General features: G+C 45.3%; 1 protein-coding gene across 1 annotated transcript in view; it reads left to right on the top strand.

Annotated features, from left to right (window-relative positions):
- Positions 1–21,802, top strand: part of LOC144767948 (cell adhesion molecule CEACAM21-like) — a 117,384-nt gene that overhangs the window by 17,144 nt on the left and 78,438 nt on the right. The window contains exons 2-3 of the mRNA XM_078651300.1: positions 10,906–11,265; positions 20,914–21,021. Of these exons, the coding sequence (XP_078507426.1) occupies positions 10,906–11,265; positions 20,914–20,987 (434 nt within the window). The 3' untranslated portion in view covers positions 20,988–21,021. The remainder of the gene's footprint in view (positions 1–10,905; positions 11,266–20,913; positions 21,022–21,802) is intronic.

The following is a 21,802-nucleotide window of genomic DNA, read 5'->3' as shown; positions in this document are numbered from 1 at the left end:
AGGTTGAGTTCTTGGGGGCAGGGGGCCCTTCCAGGGCAGATCTGAGCCAGGAGCAATTGAGCTGCCCCTCTTGAACCCCTCATACAGCAAGCTGCTGCTGAGGCTGCTGGGAATGCTAGTGGTACCCATAGGATCCATTGGGATGATGGACTCCTATCCTCAGAGAGTAGAGACCCCAAGCCTGGTGCAGCCAGGAGGTTGGTTATACCTCTGAAGTTCAGGGGCTTCCTACTGGCACTAGCCCGTGATATTCCTTTAGCAGGTCACCTGGGCCACAACAAGACTTGGGACAGGCTTGTCCCTCGCTTTTATTGGCCCCATATGTCTGAAGACACCAAAGAGTTTTGTCGCTCCTGTGTCACCTGTCGAGCCAGTGGTAAGGCAGGTGGCACCACAAATGCCCACCCTTATACCACTACCTGTGGTGGGAGTTCTCTTTGAGAGGGTTGGATTGATATAGTTGGTCCCATGGATCCTCAGACAGCACCTGGGCACAGATTTATCCTGGTGGTGGTGGGCCATGCTACTAGGTACCCAGAAGCTATTCCGCTTAGGACCAGCACAGCTCCTGTGGTGGCAAGAGCCCTCCTGGGAGTATTTTCTAGAGTGTGTTTCCCTAAGGATGTTGTATCAGACAGAGATGCAAACTTCATGTCTAGTTACTTGACTGCTCTGTGGAAGGAGTGTGGAGTAAATTACAAATTCACCACACCCTATCACCCACAATGCAATGGTTTAGCTGAGAGATTCAACAAAACCCTAAAGGGCTAGATCAAGGGTCTCCCAGAAAAGCGTAGGCGGAGATTGGACATCCCACTGCCCTGCCTTCTATTTACATAGGGAGGTTCCTCAGATGCGCCGGGCACAACCAGGGAAAGTGCACCCTGTTACATAGAATGTGCTGCACCCAGGGCAGCCGCCAACTCTTGTTGTCCTAGGGGCAGCGCATTCAACTGAAACACGGAGCAGCTTTATAGCAGCCGATGTGTGGTATACTGTGCAGGTGGCAGCCCGCTTACACTTTTAACCCCTTCCATGCTTGTGATGGAACCATTCTGTCATGAGTCATGGTTTGGCTATGCTGATGACGGAATGGTTCTGTCACGACCACACCCGCAATTAGAACTTCCAGCACAGGGCTGGAGTTCCTGCCGCACGTAAGCGGTTAAAGGGGATTGGAGTGACTGCACCCGCCTGCCCGGGGATGTCTGGGGGCATAGGACCTCCTTTTACCACTCCTGAGGGCTGCTCTCACCTTTTAGGTGACGCATTGTCAGTGCACCTTCTGAGGGCTTCCTTGTCTCTGTCCCCGCATGTGTAATACGGTGCTGGCACAGACGCAAAGGGATTGCCTCGTTTGCATGGGAGCGCCCCCATGCAAATGAGAGAACGCCCCCTGCAGGTAGTGCTGGTGCTTTGTGTGCCCCAGCGCTACCTGTATTACAGAAGGGGCTGCACAAGCGTCTGCAGCCCCGTCTCCAATATCAAAGTGCCCCGGGGGCATGCAAAGCATGCAATAATGCCTGTTGCACCCCCGGGGCACTTTATGTAATATGACCCCAGATGCTGGGGCCCTGGTTGGCAGGACCCCAGCACACTGGAAGTCACATCAACATCTGGCAGAAGGTGCGGGCTAACCATGCAAAAAGCTGCCCTTTCCTACACAGCAGTCATGTAAAAAAGGTTTTGTCAGTTTGCAGTGCATTTACATAAAGAATCCATAATAGCCATAGCTTGAATGTCCCTGGCACCCAGGTCATGCTAGTGACTTTAAAGATATTTAGGGAAGTCAACCATTTGTCACCAAACATCAGCTCATGAGTTCTGAAAATCCATTTTTTGTCTTGAATGCACACTTTTCAATGCTGATATAAATATATTAATTCAGCCAGTCAAAAGCTTCTATTTTAGTAGATTGGGCTGGACACAGGAGAGCTACTTGCAGGTACCTGGAGCTGCCAGTGGGTTCGGAGCTGCTCGTTGGAGACGCCTGGTTGCATTAGAACTCAAGGTGCAGTATGTAGACTCTTATAGGGGTCACCGTCTTTAATGTGCTTTGATCCCAGCGCACAAGTCCTAAAAAAAGAAGTTGGGGGACGCTGTCACCTTTCGTGACGTCACGACAGGAAATGACGTCACGAAAGGTGGCTTGCACCAGCGGGCTCATTGCCTCCCCTCGCTCACCCCTTAGATGCGATTGTTCCACGCTCGGTGGCTCATGCTGCCTCTCAGCCCCAGGGTCACAGGGTCAGATTCCACTGCCTGTTTTCTGTTGCGTTAGCTTACTCTGAAATCACTTTTAAAGCGCTTGGCCTCTGTGGGACGAGATCCGATCTCGTCCCAGAGAGGCCAAAGAGTGAAGTCCAGCTGTTTGGCAGGGAGGACGGCGTCCACCCGGTAAAATAAGTGGGGGGACGCCGTCCACCCCCGTGGTACCCAGACTCGAGCCCTGTTTGGTCCATCAACAAACACTGGGCAGAGCGTGGAGTGGAGTGGAGTGGAGTGGAGTGGAGTGGAGTGGAGTGGAGTGGAGTGGAGTGGAGTCAGTGCTTTAAATGGAAGAAAAATAGTGCAGGTACTCATTTAAATGGGGTGAGTGGGCGGGGCTTGGGGCGGGGCTTAGGAAAAGTCATGCCGATACTTATTGACTTCTATACTACTTGCCAGCACATACCAAAACACAAGAAATGTCTTTCAATAAACAAAGAAGGTTTGTTTACTCCTTACACAACGTAGCCAAACGCGGTGATATTTTAACAATTCCTTGTTTTTTAATATTTGCAACGTCTATATTGTTAATTGCTGTTGCTTGGCACAATACTACATATTCTCGAGGGACACAGAAAAAAGCAGACCTGCACACACAACCATTCAACGCATTTCCTTTAAGATACCTTCCAAGATGTGTCTCTACTCTCTCCCCCTTTCTCTCGTATTTATCTCACACAAATCAATCACAGGCAAGCAGACAATCAAAAGCAGACACTTACACAAAAGAATGAGGTGGGATTAAAGCCATTTGAACTTGGTTACCTCCCACGGCTTTCTTAATAGCACTGTCACTGGGTTGCCTCAATTTCTTTGTTTTCAACACAGCATGATGGTGAACACCCCAACGGTGTGCAGATGAGCCCAAGCTGAATAGTTCAGCAGGGGCTCGGTTTAGGTCTACAGAAATGCCGTGGCCGTCAGAGACAGGCCGCCGGCACCAGCGTTTAATGAGTACCGGTACTCTCCTCGGCAGTAAGAGAAGTTCCGGTACTCTGAGAGATAAAACGAAGAAGTGCCGGTACTCAGTACTTGTGAGTACCGGCCCATTTAAAGCATGGAGTGGAGTGGAGTGGAGTGGAGTGGAGTGGAAACCAGCATTGAATCACACCCATGAATAGTTGTATCTTGCTCCGTACACTTTAGGTTTTGTACATCTTCATTTGCGAAATCTAAACCTGGAAATAATGATAACGAGTGGGCCGTACCCTTTTTCCTGCATTAACAAATCTTTAATGTCCGCCACAGCTGCTGGAACGTCGGACCGAGCGTGGACACCCAGCTACAGGAGGGGCCCCCCCTAATACAGTATGATCTGTGTTTATCATGAAGGATGAGCCTCCAGCCCTGCCCTGCCCCTCAGGGGCTGAGCACTGCACAGCTGTGTGCTCGGCTCTGATGGGCGTGCCCCCCCCCCACCCCCCCGGATCCAGTCCAGGAGATGGCGGGTGCAGAGAGCCCCCCTTCCCTATGCGGCTCGCCCTGCTGGTGCTTTGCATCCTATTAACAAGGAGTAGAGTAAACAGGCTCTTGAATAAACAGACACGCGCAGAGCCAGACTCCCTGGCACGGTGAGCGCGCGCTGCACCCTGGGCGGGAGCTGAGGCGCGAGGGGTGCTGAGTTGTACACTTGCCACCAGTTGTGAGCTCTTGTAATCCAAAGTGAGTGGCGTGGTGAGTATTTATCTCACGTGACTGTGGAGCAACCACAAGCATGCAGACATGCACAATATCCCACTGCCTTTGCCAGAATAAAGGGCGGGGGGGTGTTGGCCCTTCCAGGCCCTGACTTGTCCAAACACAGAAACAACTGTGAGCTAGTTACGCCCATAAACATTGCCAGGTGCACATGTCCAATAATGTGACACTGTTGCTAGCACCCCAAAACAACAAGCAGTGGCAAACAAGCACTGGCACCAACAAATACAATAAAAAGAAATAAACATTGGCAGTGGCAAGAAAAGGAAAAAAGCAAACAACTTAGTGGACATAAACATGAGAAAGCAGGGACCCCTGAGGGTGCCGACATAACAGACAGGATGGGAGCTCCTGACACCCACGTATACACACAACACACATCCACCTACGCATGCATACAACCCAGAAGCATCCACACATATACAAATCACACATACACACACGCATGCACACAACACAGGCACAAATGCATACACTCAACACACATACACCTACGCATACACACAACACGTACACCAATGCATAAACACAACACACATACACCCATGCATACACACAACACATACACCAATGCATACACACAACACACATACACCCACGCATACACACAACACATACACCAATGCATACACACAACACACATACACCCACGCATACACACAACACATACACCTATGCATACACACAACACAGAAGCACCCACACATATACAGATCACACATACACACATGCATGCACACAACATAGACACCAATGCATACACACAACACACATACACCCACGCATACACACAACACATACACCTACGCATGCATACAACACAGACACCTATGCATGCACACTTACACCCACTCATACATGCACACAACACACAGGCGGAAAAACAACAATGGGGGGGAGAGAGAGAGAAGTGGATTCAGTCTCCCTAGGCGTCATGAATAAACAAAATAGAATCCACAGAGTGGTTGTTCAGTGGTCCCTAAGGGATGGGGAGCACACCGTGTTTTTTAAATGCCCCTCACACACCAACAGGCCCCTTGGTGTCATGCTTCATCATTGGGGCCTTCGCACCCCTCTACGGGATGCGGCGTGCTACGACAGAACGACTACGCAGGAGCACTTGGCAGTGAACTATGTGAGGGAGTGTATTTACGTGATGTGAGTGAGGTGAGGTGAAAGAGTGATTAAAAAATACCTGGCACTAAGGAAAAGAGAAAATTTTATTCAGTCCCTGGCTGGTATTAGTAAAAAGTGCAAAGACTGGTTGAAAAAATACGTGCTAGGGTATATCAACCAACAACAGTGTCAACATGTTTCGGAGTGCAAGACTCCTTCTTCAGGACGAGGATATGCACTATGATCCCCACCTTACTCACATGGAATGTGAAAGTGTTCAAAATTTTTTTTATAAAAACAATGTGTAATGTACCTATCAATGTTTTAAGTGATGGTATGCTCGTTGCGCCCAATTGGCGTTTGAAATATCTGAAAAGGAAAGACAAAGTAAATATACTAGTCGGATGTCCAGGAACATAATAGACTTGCTAGTCGGATGTCCAGGAAACAAGAAAAAAGAAAAAAGGGGGGATTCCTTTTATAACAATGGTAAGTATGCAGAACTCCACTGTGGATCTGGTACCTTGCGAGAGAAAGACATTTAAGGGGGACATACAATTCTAAACACAATCATACATACATACACGCAATCTCCCTGGTATACATGGGAATGAAAAGATGGTATTTTGTAGTGGTACAAGCTTACTTAAGTTCAAAATGCGGATGGCCCCATGAGCCTTAGCGTGGTATTGGGGGTATCACTCCTCATTGCCCAGTCAGCAACCTATAAGATAGTAAATAGCGGTATTCAGGGAGGTGAAAATGGAGATTAAAAAAGCCAGGTTACTAGTGAGTGAAAATACACCCTCAGTCTCAACCGGCTTTTACTCACGATGACTGCCAGGACCGAATGCCTGCCTTCCCCTCAACGCTGCTCCGCTGGAAGTGAGCTGTGAAGGCGGAGGTTCGTATTTTATACCCTCAGGTGCTGTTAATTGGTTAGGGAAAATTGGATAATTGTAAGCGGAAGAGGCCCATATACGGGTAAATGCATCGTCTCTGTATAGAGGAGTCCCGGAGCTGCGCAGAGCTTGGACGCGCTGGCTCAAAAGTAAACAAATGCCAAGCGCGCATGCGCAGGGCAGCGCCAGTGTAGTGGTAGTGGTGCGCTTACCGCGCATGCGCAGACCCTGTTATGGAAACTAGCGGTCTGTGAAGCGCCGCGCATGCGCGAACTGATTAAATAGCGGAGTTAAAGCATATTTAGTCATGGCAATTTACCTCAGAAAGTGCAAATTCACTGGCTACCTCAATCATTCGCTTTTGGGGGGAGAGAAGCAGGGTGCAGATCAAATGGCCAGGTATACACTGTAGTAGGGTGTTTTAAATACATACAATGGAGATTGTCAAGTGGCCCTAAACAACCCCCTCCATGGTGGGGGGGTGTACCGCTAGGGTTGAGCGAGTACTATAAGGGTCAAAGATGTAAACATAATGGCACGGGCGCTCCCTATGACATAATAACCCCAAAGACGCTGGTTTTACAGAAAAGGGTTACAGTATTGTGTCACTCATCATATCATTCATGCAGTGTTTTAGAAGCTAACGTAATTGGCTCCAGGGAATGGAGTCATTAAGCCCTGTGACATCGGTGCCCAGCCGGAACACCCAACGTTGCTCCTTTTCCAACAGACCAACGTCTGAGGGAAGTTGTTCAATCACTGTCCAATGTACATCGTTGACACAGTGCTGAAGTTCCAGGAAATGTGCTGACATTTTTGTGGTTACCTTTTTGCATCTAATGTTGCTCTTATGCTCATTTATCCTGACTTTAACTTGTCTGGTGGTCATGCCCACGTACTCCTTGCCGCAGGGACAGGTGATCAGATAGACCACGTTTTTACTATTGCAATTCGTGAACATTCGTTGTTCCCAGCTTGTCCCATTGGCGAAGGAGAGGGTCTGGCTTTTCTTAGTCAGGTGGCAGCAGTTGCAGTTGCCACATTGATGGTGGCCCTGTACTCCTTTTAGTCTGGTCTGCTCTGCCTTTGGTGATTTCGGCCTTGTGTGGACTAAGATGTCCTTCAGGTTCCTGCCTCGTCTGTGGGCGAACATCGGTTTTTCCAGAGATAATGTGCCACAGTGGAGTTCTGCATACTTACCATTGTTATAAAAGGAATCCCCCCTTTTTTCTTTTTTCTTGTTTCCTGGACATCCGACTAGCAAGTCTATTATGTTCCTGGACATCCGACTAGTATATTTACTTTGTCTTTCCTTTTCAGATATTTCAAACGCCAATTGGGCGCAACGAGCATACCATCACTTAAAACATTGATAGGTACATTACACATTGTTTTTATAAAAAAAATTTTGAACACTTTCACATTCCATGTGAGTAAGGTGGGGATCATAGTGCATATCCTCGTCCTGAAGAAGGAGTCTTGCACTCCGAAACATGTTGACACTGTTGTTGGTTGATATACCCTAGCACGTATTTTTTCAACCAGTCTTTGCACTTTTTACTAATACCAGCCAGGGACTGAATAAAATTTTCTCTTTTCCTTAGTGCCAGGTATTTTTTAATCACTCTTTCACCTCACCTCACTCACATCACGTAAATACACTCCCTCACATAGTTCACTGCCAAGTGCTCCTGCGTAGTCGTTCTGTCGTAGCACGCCGCATCCCGTAGAGGGGTGCGAAGGCCCCAATGATGAAGCATGACACCAAGGGGCCTGTTGGTGTGTGAGGGGCATTTAAAAAACACGGTGTGCTCCCCATCCCTTAGGGACCACTGAACAACCACTCTGTGGATTCTATTTTGTTTATTCACAACACACAGGCACCCACTCATGCACACAGGCACCCACACATGCATAAAAGACACATACATGCACGCAAACAACACACAGACACCAAAGCTTGCTCACAACACACATAGATCCATGCATGGACACAACACACAGAAACCCGCACATACACACAACACGCAGACGCCTATGCATACACACTGATCTGATGATCCTGATCTGAAAACCCTGTATTTTGCCAAACTTAAGTTCTATCATAGGGCAATCTGCAGAACACGGGCCGCATTCTATGCTCAGGAATTTCATGCCAGCACTAACCCTTCTAAATTAATATTCAAGGTCCTGAAAGACCTTATGAATAAAAGAGCTACTTCGGCAGAGATCTGCACTGACTCCCATTGTGAGAATCTGGCGACCTTTTTTCTGGAGAAAGTGCAGAAAATATACCGAGGGTTTGACTTGTATCGGTTGAATCCAGAGCCAGCTGATCCTAATTCCTTGGGATATGAGACTTTGTCTCTTTTACCTGATATGTCTACCGAGACCTTTGACAAATTTAGCCTCAGAGTTAAATCAGGTTCTCCCCTGGATCCGCTGAAGCCTGCTCTTTTTAATACGCTTTCCCCGCTGTGTCGCGCCCCAATACTTATTTTAATTAATATGTCGTTGTCAACTGGGACGGCCCCTTCCTCTTGGAAACAGGCGGTAGTTACTCCTATTTTAAAAAAGGCAAACTCTGACCCCTTATTACCTGAGAACTACCGCCCTATATCTCTGCTGCCTTGGACTGCTAAGGTTACAGAAGCTTACGTCAACTCGATCTTGTCTGATCATCTTGCCCGAAACCAGATACTGTACTCCAGCCAAAATGGCTTTCGGCCGGGACACAGTACCGAGACAGCCTTGCTTTACATCATCGAACATCTTCGCCAGGTGCTTGACTCTGGTCGCACGGCAGCGCTCCTGCTATTAGATCTGAGCGCTGCTTTCGATACTGTGTCCCATCACATATTGATTCAACGCCTAGAGGAAGCTGGAGTAGCAGGCACCGCCCTTCAGTGGTTTCGATCTTTTCTATCTGATCGAACCTTCAAAGTGGCAATACCACCCTGCCAATCTGCCATTCATCCCTTGGGCCTGGGGGTCCCACAGGGCTCCTCGTTAAGCCCCACCTTGTTTAACCTCTATGTGAAACCGCTAGCTGCTGTCGCCAAACAGTGGGGTCTAATGATGACCTCATATGCGGACGACACGCAGCTGGCGGTGACACTTAGTGGAGACCCAGAAGTGGAGGCCCCCAGATTCCGAGCTGGACTTGTGGCAGTTGCAGGTTGGCTCCGGACCAACTGCTTACAGTTGAATGCCACCAAAACTGAGGTGTTGGTCCTGGGGAAACATGCTGAGCTATGGGGAGATCAATGGTGGCCGCCTGAGCTGGGTATTATACCTATCCCAGCATCCGAAGTGAAAAATCTAGGAATCTGGCTGGATCCTGCGCTAACCTTCACAGGACACATGAAGAAGGTTGCAGCCACCTGCTACGGTATCTTACGTGGCATGAGACCGATTTTGAAATACTTTGACCCTCCCACTCGGCAGCTCGTGGTCCAAGCCTCGATTTTATCCCGGCTGGACTACGGAAGCGCGCTGATGTTGGGGGTAAACCAGGCTGAGGCATCTAGGCTTCAAAGGGTTCAGAATGCCGCAGCACGGGCCATCGTGGGTCTTCCCAGACACTGCTCGGTCTCGGGCACCATCCTGGCCCTACATTGGCTACCGGTCAGACAGAGGATTAAGTTTAAAGCGCTCTGTCTGGCTTTTAAAATCCTAAAAATGTCATCGCCGCCGGCTCTTGCCAATTTGATTACCCCCTACATCCATTGAGATCTTTAAGATCAGAGGCTTCTTATCTGGCGGTCTGCCCTCGTTTTAAACTCAGTAGAATGGGTGGCCGCTCTTACCGGGTTCTTGCTGCGGGGCTGTGGAACTCCCTCCCTGTACACATTCGAGCTCTGAACGATCTGTCCCTTTTTAGGCGGGCCATTAAAACTTTCCTGTTCCCTCTTTCCCAATAGCCGCCTTCCCTTTTTTTCTTGCATTTCGTGTGTTATGTTAAGGTACCTGTCTAAGCGCCAGGACGCCCCTTTGCTGGGGCAGCTGAGCGCTATAAAAATATCATTAACATAACATAACTGACACTTGCTCAAGCACACACAGCACAGCATTACAGTGCACAAGGCAAGAAAATATACCAAACTCACCAAAAGGCATTCCACACTGTAATTAAACAGCAGAGAACCAAGTGCCAGCAGTTCACTACCAAACAGCACTACACACATCCAGGGCACTGACCGAGCTGCACCCCCTCGTCGAGTTGGTTACCAGTGCACACTCAGAGATACTTAACATAAAACACACCCCGGACAGGCCAGTGCACATAGAACCAAGCACTGACTGGCAGTCCTCCAGCCTCAAGAGGCCACACCAATGGTAGATATCAGTAAAGAACAGAAAACACCATGTGGGTCCCAGCAGTAGAGTATTGGCAGCTCTCCATGGCCGTGCACTTCTCACTCAGATGTTGGGAGGGGGAGGGGTGGACCCACGTTTTGCCTGTCCTTGGAATTTAGTTTTGGTCACAAAACTCAGGATGGAGTCATGGGCAATGGGGGTGAGTTGTAGTGCTTAATTTGTAAAAAAGTAAAGTTTAGGGCCCTTCTTAGGAGGCCACTGCAGCTGACCTCACCCAGCACCCTTATCACCCTACCAATGCCAGTACCAACACTTCTACACAACTACTAACCATCGCACTCGTAGAGCTGTGACAATTAGGACTATTCTAGTCCATCCAAAGCTAGGAGAGAGGTGTGGGAAGAAGGAAGTATTCATTTTTAATGCTCATTTCAATATTAGGCTGACAGCGCCATCATGTGTGGGACTGTCATTAGTGCTGGTGTTGAGAACTAAGTGTCGGTGCCGAGCACCAGAAACAACTGTCTCAAATTAAGCACTGGGAGATGGCTCAAACTGCAATATCTTTGTTAAAATAACTTTTGTTCTTTTTGATTTGCAGCCCTCTTGACTTTGTGGATATCACAAACGTCGTCTCAGATCATTTTCAACCCACCAACAGTACGCGTCAAAAATGGATCCACCGCAAAGCTGACCCCTTCCGGGATCACCCAGGAGATCAAGTATTACAACTGGTTTCGAGGGAGCGACACCTCCTCCTCCAACCTCATACTTGGATTTGTCTCTGATATCAAACCAATCATCAACAATGGCCTTAAATACACTGGAAGAGAAACTGGGCTTCCAGGAGGCGAGCTGCAGATATCAAATGTGAGGATGAATGACACTGGGAACTACACCATCCAGATGCAGCTGGGAGCCCAACGCATCCAGCAGGGCACCGTCCAGCTACAGGTCTACAGTAAGTGTTTGTTTATTTGACAGTTTTATTTAGCGTATGCGTGACTTGAGGTATCAGAGCGCTGCACTGTAAAAAAACTATTTTCCACCTGTAAGAGTGGTTACATGGTCCCAAAGTTTACATAGCAAGTTAAGCACATGTTCCTTCGTCTGGGGTCTACCTGGTCCATTCTCTGTATAAGTCGCATTGTTTGCCAAGTTCAAGTTCAAGTTCAAAAGACCTTTATTCGAATTTCATAAAATTCATAAAAGTACCACATAAAAACAACATTTCATTTGCGTAACACATTATTACAAAATTACAAAATTATCGAGTTAAAAAATATATATGATACAGTACGATACAGTTCTAGTGAGGCATTGTTTGCCATAAATCTGATATTCCCAGCCAGTAGTTGTAAGACCTGTCAGATTTAGAGAAGTTTCCGCCCAATCTTTTTGCCTTCACCCTCCTTCTTTTCCCTTTGTTTTTGCTACCCTGAGGACTCTGTGCACTTTCTACGTCCTAACCAGTGCTACCGTGCTTGTGCTCACTCCATAAAACATGGTAAAATTGTCTTACACCTGATTGGCATATTTTTTCACCACCATTTGAATATTTTTATTTGTCATATTTAACCATAAGAAATAGCACTTTACAAACAATTAATATGATTTATCCCAACGGTTTCACCATAAGACAATAAAATACACAGTAAAAACCTACTAAAATATACAATAGGGGACTCACGTATAAGAACTCTTAGTTCTTCACCAAAGCAGCAAGGAGTTGCTTATACATTAGCTATACATTTGTGCACAATCTCGAATAGTCCACAGATCATAGATGAGATTGAATTTCTACCATGTATTAGTTTCAACCTATGCCATTTCCTTCAAAAACTCCTGTATTGCAATTCAAAATCTTCCCATTGCACACGTCACATTTAAAAATCTCATATTTGTCAATAAGCTAAGTGCTTGGTCCCTACTGAAACTTTTATAGACAACAAAAATAGGTGTTTACATTTTTTTTCCGTTCTTTTAAAAACCACAAACAATCCAACAAAATATGTTGACTACTACACTTTACTTGTAGGCCACAGGAGCACAAGCCTTGGTCATTCGACATACGTGATTTTATCTTCCTATAGATGTTACGTGGGTTCCGGCCGACTCTAAATTTCAATATTGCATTTCTGAGCTTTGGGTTAGGCATAGCTTCTATATAGGGGAAGACATGATCATTGACCCATCCTTTATCAGAAACCGGGCCGAAGATTTGCTCTTCAAGTAATATAAATCTTCTTCTTGGGCCTTCGCATTAACACTGGCCCGTAACTCCCGCTTAGGGATTTGCTGCCCTGATTTCCATTGGTCTCGCTCTAGGGTAAGTTTAACAGATAACTTATCTAGTTTATTCCTTGCTTGGACCGCCCAGATAAGATCACTGGTCTCTATTTCTTTCTTACAAAGATTTTCTATTTTGGGGGGGGCATCTCCATTAATTCTTTTCCAGAAGTTGAATGTCGCTTGCATTCCCCGATAGTTCCAGGCTGTGAGGTGTCATTCTACTCGCACAGCCTGTACCATAGTTGTCGATGGGAGAGCGAGAAGCTTCTTCACACATTTCCCCTCCTCTAAGTTCCAATCTGATTTACCCCCCATGAATAAAACATCGACACCATGCAGAAATTGTGGTCGGACCGATGCATTAAATTGTTTAAGGCCCCAGACTGTAGAAAGGGACCTCCCTTTTAATGCCTGTATGTGGTCTTTCCAATTCAGTTTACTATCAAACCACATGCCCAAATATTTATATTTATCTACTACTTCAAGTCTAACATCCCCAAGTTTCCAGTAGAAGGAGCTTTTTCTTTCTACAAATACCATTATTTTGGTATTTTCTAAATTAACCATGAGGCTTTTCTTTTTACAGTATTCAAAAAAGGTATCCAGTTTTTTTTGTAAGCCTAACTCTGTCATATCTGCTATCACTAAATCATCCGTGTATAGCAGACCTGATATATGGCTTCCCCCCATATTAGGGCTTAAACCTCCACCTTTGCTCAATGCAGGTCAGATAAAAACAGAGAAAATAATAAAGGGGCTAAAACACAGCCCTGCCTCAGGCCATTCATTATCTCAATCTTCTTAGGTAATGTCCCAAGATCATCCAGGATTACTCTAGCCCAATTATTTGAATGCATTTCCTGGATTAGTGAAAGAACTGCTTTGTTGATTCTGAGGTTTACCAACATACTCCACAAAGTACTAAGGTCTATCAAATCAAATGCGGCTCGGAAATCAACAAAACATCAAAACAAGCTGCCGCGCACTTCTATTGCCTTTCTTGCCAATGCCCATGAACGAAGGCAGTGATCAGCAGTTGAGTGCCTTTCTTTAAACCCCCATTGTTCTATGGGTATCAAGTCATGCTGTTCTGCCCAGGATTTCACTAGCCCTAGCAATATTTTGGAGAAGACCTTCTCCCCCACATCCAGTAAGCTTATGAGGCGATAATTCTGGGGCAACATAGCATCCTCCTTTTTATAAACTGGTCTCATAATTGCCCCCTTCCAACTTTCTGGGACAAAAACCTGCAACAAGTTGGAAGGTTGTTTTTAAGAAGCGTGCCCACCAATCTGTACTATTTTTCAAAATAATTGCAGGTAGATTGTCTGGGCCTGCAGCTTTAGTTAGCTTTAAAGATTGAATCGTTATTTTTATATTTTGAAAAGAAAAGTGCCGCTTTAATTGTTCTAGCTCCTCAGGTCTTAATTCCAGGGTCTTCTTTGAATCTTTACCCCTATATAAGTTACTCAAATGAATAACCCAATCATGCTCGCCCACCAGGCATCGCATTTCCCCTTGTACTTTACCTTCTTTTACCAATTGCCAGAACGACCTTATATTATTTGTGTTGATCACTACTAACAATATTTGCCAATTTTTGGATTCATATTCTAATTTCCTTTCTCTTGTTTTATTTTTGTATTTCAATTTCGCCACTCGAAGGCTCTCCATTGTCTCCTTGTCTGTTTTTTTTCTTAATTGTCTTTCTCAGTTCTGTACCCTAAGTTTCAAATTTCTACCCTCATTGTTAAACCAACCCTGTATACTTCCTTTTGTGTTATGGACGGGCTCGTTTCTTAATTTTATTTTTAGGCAATTTACCACCTGCTTGATCGCCTGCTCATACCATGTTAACATTTTTCCTTTTTACGGTAAGTTACCAACAACCGTATAATCAATAAACAAATTATTAAAAAATTGCAGGCTTTCCTCGGTTATACGGGTGGTTCTACGTCCAGGGCAGTTGTTCCCAAACTGTGTGCCGTGGCTCCCTGGGGAGCCATCAAATCTAGCCAGGGGAGCTGCGCACCAAGCACTTTAATGTATTTAATGTTGATGGGTCAGTTGGATTCAGTTAAACTAATTCGACTTGAGCGCGTGATGTCGATGATTTATAAGTGGCATGCCTAAAGCGGTAAACGTAGTGCTTAATTGATGACATGTCGAGGGAGATGACCTCCATATTTCACTGGCTCTCCACTTCCAATGGAAAAAAGAATAACATTTAAGTCTGTGTGTCTGGCTTATAAAGCCCTCCATGGGATGGGATCTCTGTTTTTAAAAACACATCTGAAACTTTGAGCCATCCAGGAATCTGAGATCCAGCCAAGCAAAACTGATTCAGGTGCCGAAATACAGGCAAGCCAGGTTGGGGGGGGGGGGAAGCTTTCTGCTGCATGCAGCTAAGGCTTGGAATCTTCTCCCTATTGCAATAAAAAAAAGCACATGTCTGCTTTCATTCAGGGAAGAGGTAAAAACCTGGCTGTTTACCTCCTGTTAGAACTTAGTCTCTGCAGAATCCCGGTCTTTCTTCATCTACCCAGCGCCAAGACGCCCATGGGCCATCGCGCGCTTTATAAATCCATAAATCAAATCAACACTTCCCAAGTAAGCAGAAGATGCCTGAATTATTTTGTTAGACTCGTTCATTGTTTTGTTTTTTTCCAAATGCATTTTACACCAATACAAGTGATCAGGAAAGTACAGTTGTCCTGTCTATTAAACACACCAAGTATTATTACGTATTGACATTTGTACTTGAATCTTAGGTACTTCCAGTACACATTTCTTTCAGCACATGCACATTTCCAGACAGGCCTGCTCTCTCCTTGAGCACAGGGAAGTAAATCACCATATACAGCATAATGCCAACATTTGGAAGCAAGAAAGAGGCACGTCCGAGGAATGTATTTTACTTGCATTGATTTGAAGGCATTTTTAGGGAGGAGACAGCAAAAATAAAGCTGTATGTGGTTTAAAAAATCATGAGTCGCCCTGCTGAGACGGGCGTGTTGGCACATGGGTAGAAATGGAATGCATGCAAATTTTCTTAAAGCACAGAAACACTTTGGCAATGGGGCCTACATGCATAGGATGATATCTAGCACTGTAAGTGGGATTAAAAAACTGTTTTTGAGAGGGTACTTTAAAAAAGGCATAGGCAAAAAAGTGTAACTAGGGATATTTTATTAGCGGCGCCACCTTAGTAATACGAAACACCCTGCATATATGATTGTAATACCTTCATCAGCTTCATCCCAATTATTTTCAGGGAGAAAATTGCAAGTACTCTCAAAGCCGGGCTTACGTCTGCCCCACCCTCCCAAAAAAGTAACAGTGGGGAGCCACGGGCAACAGCCATTGGGTCAGGGGAGCCGTGGGTCGAAAATGTTTGGGAATCACTGGTCTAGGGTATTCAATCTGTAAGGGGATCACTCTTTCTCTTTTTCTTTCCGATTCCTGTTCCAATGGTCAGTGCCCTCACTCTGCAATACCTCAAATTGTTTGACATCCTTAAAATGCCATGCATTAATGAAAGCATAATCAATTGGGCAATTCGGATTCCCTATACAAAAAGTCTTCTTTGCTGGACGATCCAACTTCATCCGCCCATTGGCCCAGAATAATCCTATTGATCCAAGGAACTGTACCAAATATTTGTCTCGTGCGGCACTCCCTACTTCATCAAATTTTGCATGAGGAATATGTAAGATAGCTAAAATCTCCTTAAGCAGTTTATCACTAAGGGAGGGTTCTAGTTTATGGTTAAAATCTCCTAAGATCATTACCCAGTATGCTGCTTTTGTAATACAAATAGATTCCAAATCTTTCTCTAACAAGCGCATTGTACTTCATAATCTGTTATTACTCCTGGCTGAATATATACATGTATCACAATATTTAGTTTTTTTGCCCGGATCCCACTATAGCGTTCTACCTGACAAGCCAGTAACCACCTACATTTCACATTTAACGTGATTATTTTATTAGCTTTTTTACTGATACCAGTGTAATTAAGCCCCCGACAGTCGGCCTAAGTTCATTTGTACTGCCTCATTGGTTACCATTAAAAACAAATCTATTGGAACGGGTACCTCACACAACCAGGACTCCTGTAGACACAATATGTCGTAATTACTCAACATTTATCTAAAAGTATCTTGTGCTAGCTGTCTCTTATATCCCCCAATATTCCAAGACAGAGTCCGTAGGCTGTGCGAGTACCCAGAGTCCTAGTCCAATTCACTCAACACATCGGACATATTGTCCTCCCAACTATTTGAGTATTCGGCAAGGAGGTCATATCGGTTAGTCAACATTGGCGCATATGCGGTATTTGCTATTATTACTTTTAGCCCTCCTTGATCTTTATCTGTGCAGATTCTTCTATTGTGGGCACCTACTGCTTCATACTGTACTTGCTCCGGGCATAGTTCTGCATGATGAATAAGTATCACAGAGCTACCGGAGATGTTCCCTTCTTTGTCAAGTTCATTGACCTGCACAAATCTTATACCCTCCTTTTCCTTTACCTTTGCCTTTACTACCGACTGTTTTACAAATTCAGAATAGAAAAGCACCTTAGTTACCTCGTTTCCTTCTAAACTCGCTACAAAGCCTATTTGCCTTATATCTTCAGATGTGACCTCCCCCAGTGTAGGGCTTTTAACCAGAATTTACAATAGATTTGCACGATTTAGGGGTTATATTGTCCTTTGTCACTTTTCCCCCACCCTTTGTCCCATGGTTCCATAAATACCCATAGGTCGTCACTATTATCAGATATCCTCGTGTATCTCCTAACTATAGGAGTGGGTTCAGGCTGTGGGCCGGCTCTTAACCATCCTGTTTGGTCTAAGGGGGACTCTCCCTTTATTCTTGAACTCACTGGTACACCCCCACCCTACTCCCCATTCTTTCTATTTTTTCTGTTTTACAAGACCTTGCATTTGCGTGCTTTGGCACAGGGTATTCATCCTTTTTGATGTACTTGTAACTTTCCTATTCTTCCCCGATTCCTTTTTATTTATGATCTCATCTATCAGTGGTCTCCCTTGTCCTAATATTACTACACCCTGTTTTATACTCTGGCTTTGATATACCTCCCTGGTCTTTCTCAGCATTTTCTGCCCTTATGCTGGGGCCTATACCTTTTAGATCTTTTGTATACACTCCTCTTTATTACCCGCGTAGGACACTTTGAGATATATATACTGTCAAGGGGTTTTCAACCTGTATAACTTCATTCACCTGTGTAGCTTTATTCTCATCGATGTACAGAGGTACATTTACCTCCTGCTCCCTTGTCTCCACTTCTGGGCGTACTATATTTGGCATGCAATTATTAATTTGTTTTAACTCCTCTGCAATCAGTTGTAGTTGGGTGTTATGGGATTTCCCTTGTCCGTTATTCTCGACTAAAGCTTCTGATATTGCTTGGAGAGTTTTTTTGCATTAAAAGCATCACCTCTAATTGTGATGATTCCGAAGAAGCTATCATGCCGAGCACCAGGGATGATTGTAGAGTATCTGGGGAGTCATAGCTTTGCCGGGGAGTTACGATTCCCCTCTTCTCCTGACTATTAGATACCTGTTGTGGTGCTTTATATACTCTAGGTCTCTCCCCTTCTGTTCCACTACAGGATAGATGAGGTAATGATGATAATCTGGGGTTCAACCCAGACATTTCCCCATTCATTCATCCCCCCTTGGTCCAATTTTAGTGGCTGGAAGGAGTCATTTGTTACACCCGTTGTTACACCTGGTACAGTCCTTTGGCTGCTCATAGTATCTCTATCTGGAGTTCCCCCCAACTGCGGGGAATATTCGAATACATCAAGATTCCTTTTAAAATATTTCCCCTCAAATGTCTTTATAGATTGCCCTAAGGAAGTCCCGCTCACTTCGTCTACTGGGGGTAATGGAATATCATGTCTATTTGGTGTCAATGTTTCCTCCAAGGGGTCCATACTGATGCTCAACAATGTCTTTTGTTGCGGGCTCTTTTTATTAACCTTACTTGGTACAACAGCTTTCGGAGCCTTTTTAACCCCACGTGGTTTCACTTTTGGGGGCATTTCCCTTAAATGTCATGGTTATTGCTCTCTGCAACCACTTCCTTCACTTCCTTGGTGACGTTTGTCCTCAAAGTCAGCAAGGGCCGCAAGGGCGTTATAGTCCTCAAATTTTGCAAGGGTCTTATAGGATGTTGGACTCTTGCTGGTCTCTCTACTATTTGATATTTTCCACACCTGCCCGCTATATGTTAAGTCTACCAGGTTACCGGGACTCACTAGAGCAACACTTCACCATGTGGTCCTCACCCCGTGCTGGTTGATCCGGATGCAGGTGTAGGTCCAGGGACTTGAAGTATTAGGGTAACACAAAGCCTCTCTGTGACCGTTATGGAGGAAGACCCCGCTCTATGGGGAGCAAAAAACACTTTATCCCGCCGTCTGACCACCAGTATATATAGTAACAACGGGAGCCTCCGGCTAAAGGTCGACGAGGGTCAGGAGCGCAGTGTTGCAGCTCGGCGTCTTCCACATTCTCTCAGCAGGCGGGTGAACTTGGCATACTGGAGAACACGGAAAAACTGCCGCATTAAACAAGCTTTTCTAACATATATCCAATATGTGTCCAATATGTATGTATCTACTGCAGTGTTAAACCAACTTGCTGGTATGCGGTGGCTTTCAGGAGCGTTTTTGTTGCATTCCACAGCCCGCTCTGCACGCTGACCGGCACCACATCAACTGGATCACCAGCTGAGCCAAACTGCCTTCAAGCTCAGTGTGAGTCAAGCAAGTGCTTAACCAGTGCTTAACTGGCTTTTCCGATATGCGCTGGTATGCGTAAACTTTATAAATATGCAGCTCCTGCTGCGTTAAACACCGCTGCAGCACAGAGGATCCGGTGGCTTTGCCACTGCCACTGGCGAGGGGGGCCCAGTCCCCAGCTCCCCTCTGCGGCTTGGCAGCTTCTGTGTCTGCGTCTCGGTGGCTTCCACGGTTTTTTCAACATTCACGGCCGGCCTGCTCACAACCGCTCACAACCCTCTCTGCTCCACTCTGCTCCTCTGCTGCTTGCAAAACCTCCGCTCCTTGCAAAAAGCATTTGCATATTTAATTTACTTAAAAGTCCCTAGTTAAGTGGTATACCACATACTCCAGGCCTGTAAATTCAATTCTACTAGTCGGCCTGCAGCGCCTATTGTGCCACCCCCTTAAGTACCCCCTTAAAACATGTTACAGGCTTGCCATTACAGCTGTGTTTGCAATTTTAAATTTCCAATTTGACTTGGCAAAATAGCCCCTTTGCCAAGCCTAAAACTCCCTTCTTACTACATATTAGTCTCTCATAAGATAGGCTCTAAACAGGACAGGGTACAGTGATTTCTGTTTTACATGTCCTGATGGCGAAAAAGTCACAAATTTGTCTTTCAATATTGTGAGGCCTACCTTTCCATTAGGATAACTATATGTTACCCTATTACATTTGATGAGTGCTAACGTTTGAATGGGAGCAGGTGGAAAAGTTGTATTTGGTATCTGAGGAATTGTAATTTAAAATCCTCTTTAACGTTAAAGTCAGATTTTTGCCCTAACCATTAGATGCCTTCAGCAAATCGCATGTATAATAAAAAAAAGTTTGTAGTAGAATTTTCAATTAAAGTCTCAATGTAGTGTGAGGTGTAGGCAGTCTGAGATTGTGTATTTTTCTACACAGTTTAGTAATATTGTATCTAGTTTTACAATTACTTGTTTGTGCATGGTCAGTTAAAGTTAATTACAGTGATAGGAGAACATATGGCTCCTCCTCTATATCTCAGTGCAAATCACTGATAGAGACGAGTGTTGTATTGACACATTTATTGGCCCAATTAGCCATGTCTTGTGAGCAGTTGAATTTTTCCTGGAGTGTTCCACTCCAAGGTTGGAATGTGTTTTTTAACAGGGTCAGGTCTCTTGGTCAATAGTCCATTTGCAACCAGATGGCCAATGGCCAAACACATTATTTTGGTTTTATCATAGTTTATTTTCAAATAGTTGGAATGAGTATTGGTTTCCAATCAAAGGGAAATTACATATTGTCTACAGGAAGAAATCACCCCATCGTATTGACCGAGAACTTCTGCACCATTACAAAATCGACTAAAGCAATTCTCACAAAGACTTCTGGTCCTTCATGTAGTAAAAAGAAGGGGTGGTTCGACGGTGCCTGCACTGAAGCCTTAAGGGGCTTGAAACACGCCCTGTCTAGACATATGTTTGAAAACGTTCCACATTTTAACAGAATGCCTTTCTCCTTCCAGGTGGGGCTTCATGGCATCCTCCCCTGGCACTACTACTTGGAGTAATCCTGCTTCCAATCAGCAGATGCCTGTAATGGAAGGAGAGGTGCAGCCGAAAGGGGACCTGTGGTGAGTAACGTGAGAGTGGGGCACTGTAGGTTCTGTGAGCTATGTGTTACTTGTGGTAACATGTGTGCTAAAAGTGGTGCACTGTGGGTGCTCTACGATCTATATGTGACTTGTGATGAGTAACATGAGAGTTGTGAAAGTGGTGCATGGTGGGCTGTGTGAGCTATATAATATGACTTGTACTGAGCAACGTGAGAGTGGTGAAAGTGGTGCACGGTAGGTTCTGCGAGGTATATGTGGCTCGTGGTAACATGAGGGGTAAAGTGGTGCGCGTTGGGCTTCGGAAGGGATGTATGACATTACAACGCATGCTTTTACCACGCATGCTTTTACATCGCAAGTTTTACAACGCATGCCTTTACAACGCATAGCGCTTTGGGGTACTGGATAGTGAATAGTATAATTTACTATTCCAACTCCAGTCCCCGTGGATAGTAGGGAAGGTGTTGGATAGTAAATTAAATCTATTCCCTATCCTAGAGCGCCCCCAGCGCAATGCGTTGTAATGGTTTGCGTTGTAAAAGTTGCGATGTAAAAGCATTGCGTGGTAAAAGTTGTGTTGTAAGTGATGTTTCCCTTCGGAAGCTATATGTGACTTGTGGCGTGTAACATGTGAGTGGTGAAAGTGGTGCACTGTGGGCTCTGCAAGCTATTCCCTGTCATCTTCTAGATCTGCCACTTCAAAACCTCGGACTCCCCCCTTGAGCCACCATCTTACTATAGGATTTGGTCTACCACTTTTCCATCGATTGGGAGACAATCAAAATCAATCGCTGGGTCA

The sequence above is a fragment of the Lissotriton helveticus genome, chromosome 7 (assembly GCF_964261635.1).
Source record: "Lissotriton helveticus chromosome 7, aLisHel1.1, whole genome shotgun sequence".
NCBI classification, from domain to species: domain Eukaryota; kingdom Metazoa; phylum Chordata; class Amphibia; order Caudata; family Salamandridae; genus Lissotriton; species Lissotriton helveticus.
Note: the sequence above shows the minus strand (reverse complement) of the source record. Positions and strands in the feature narration are given on the sequence as shown.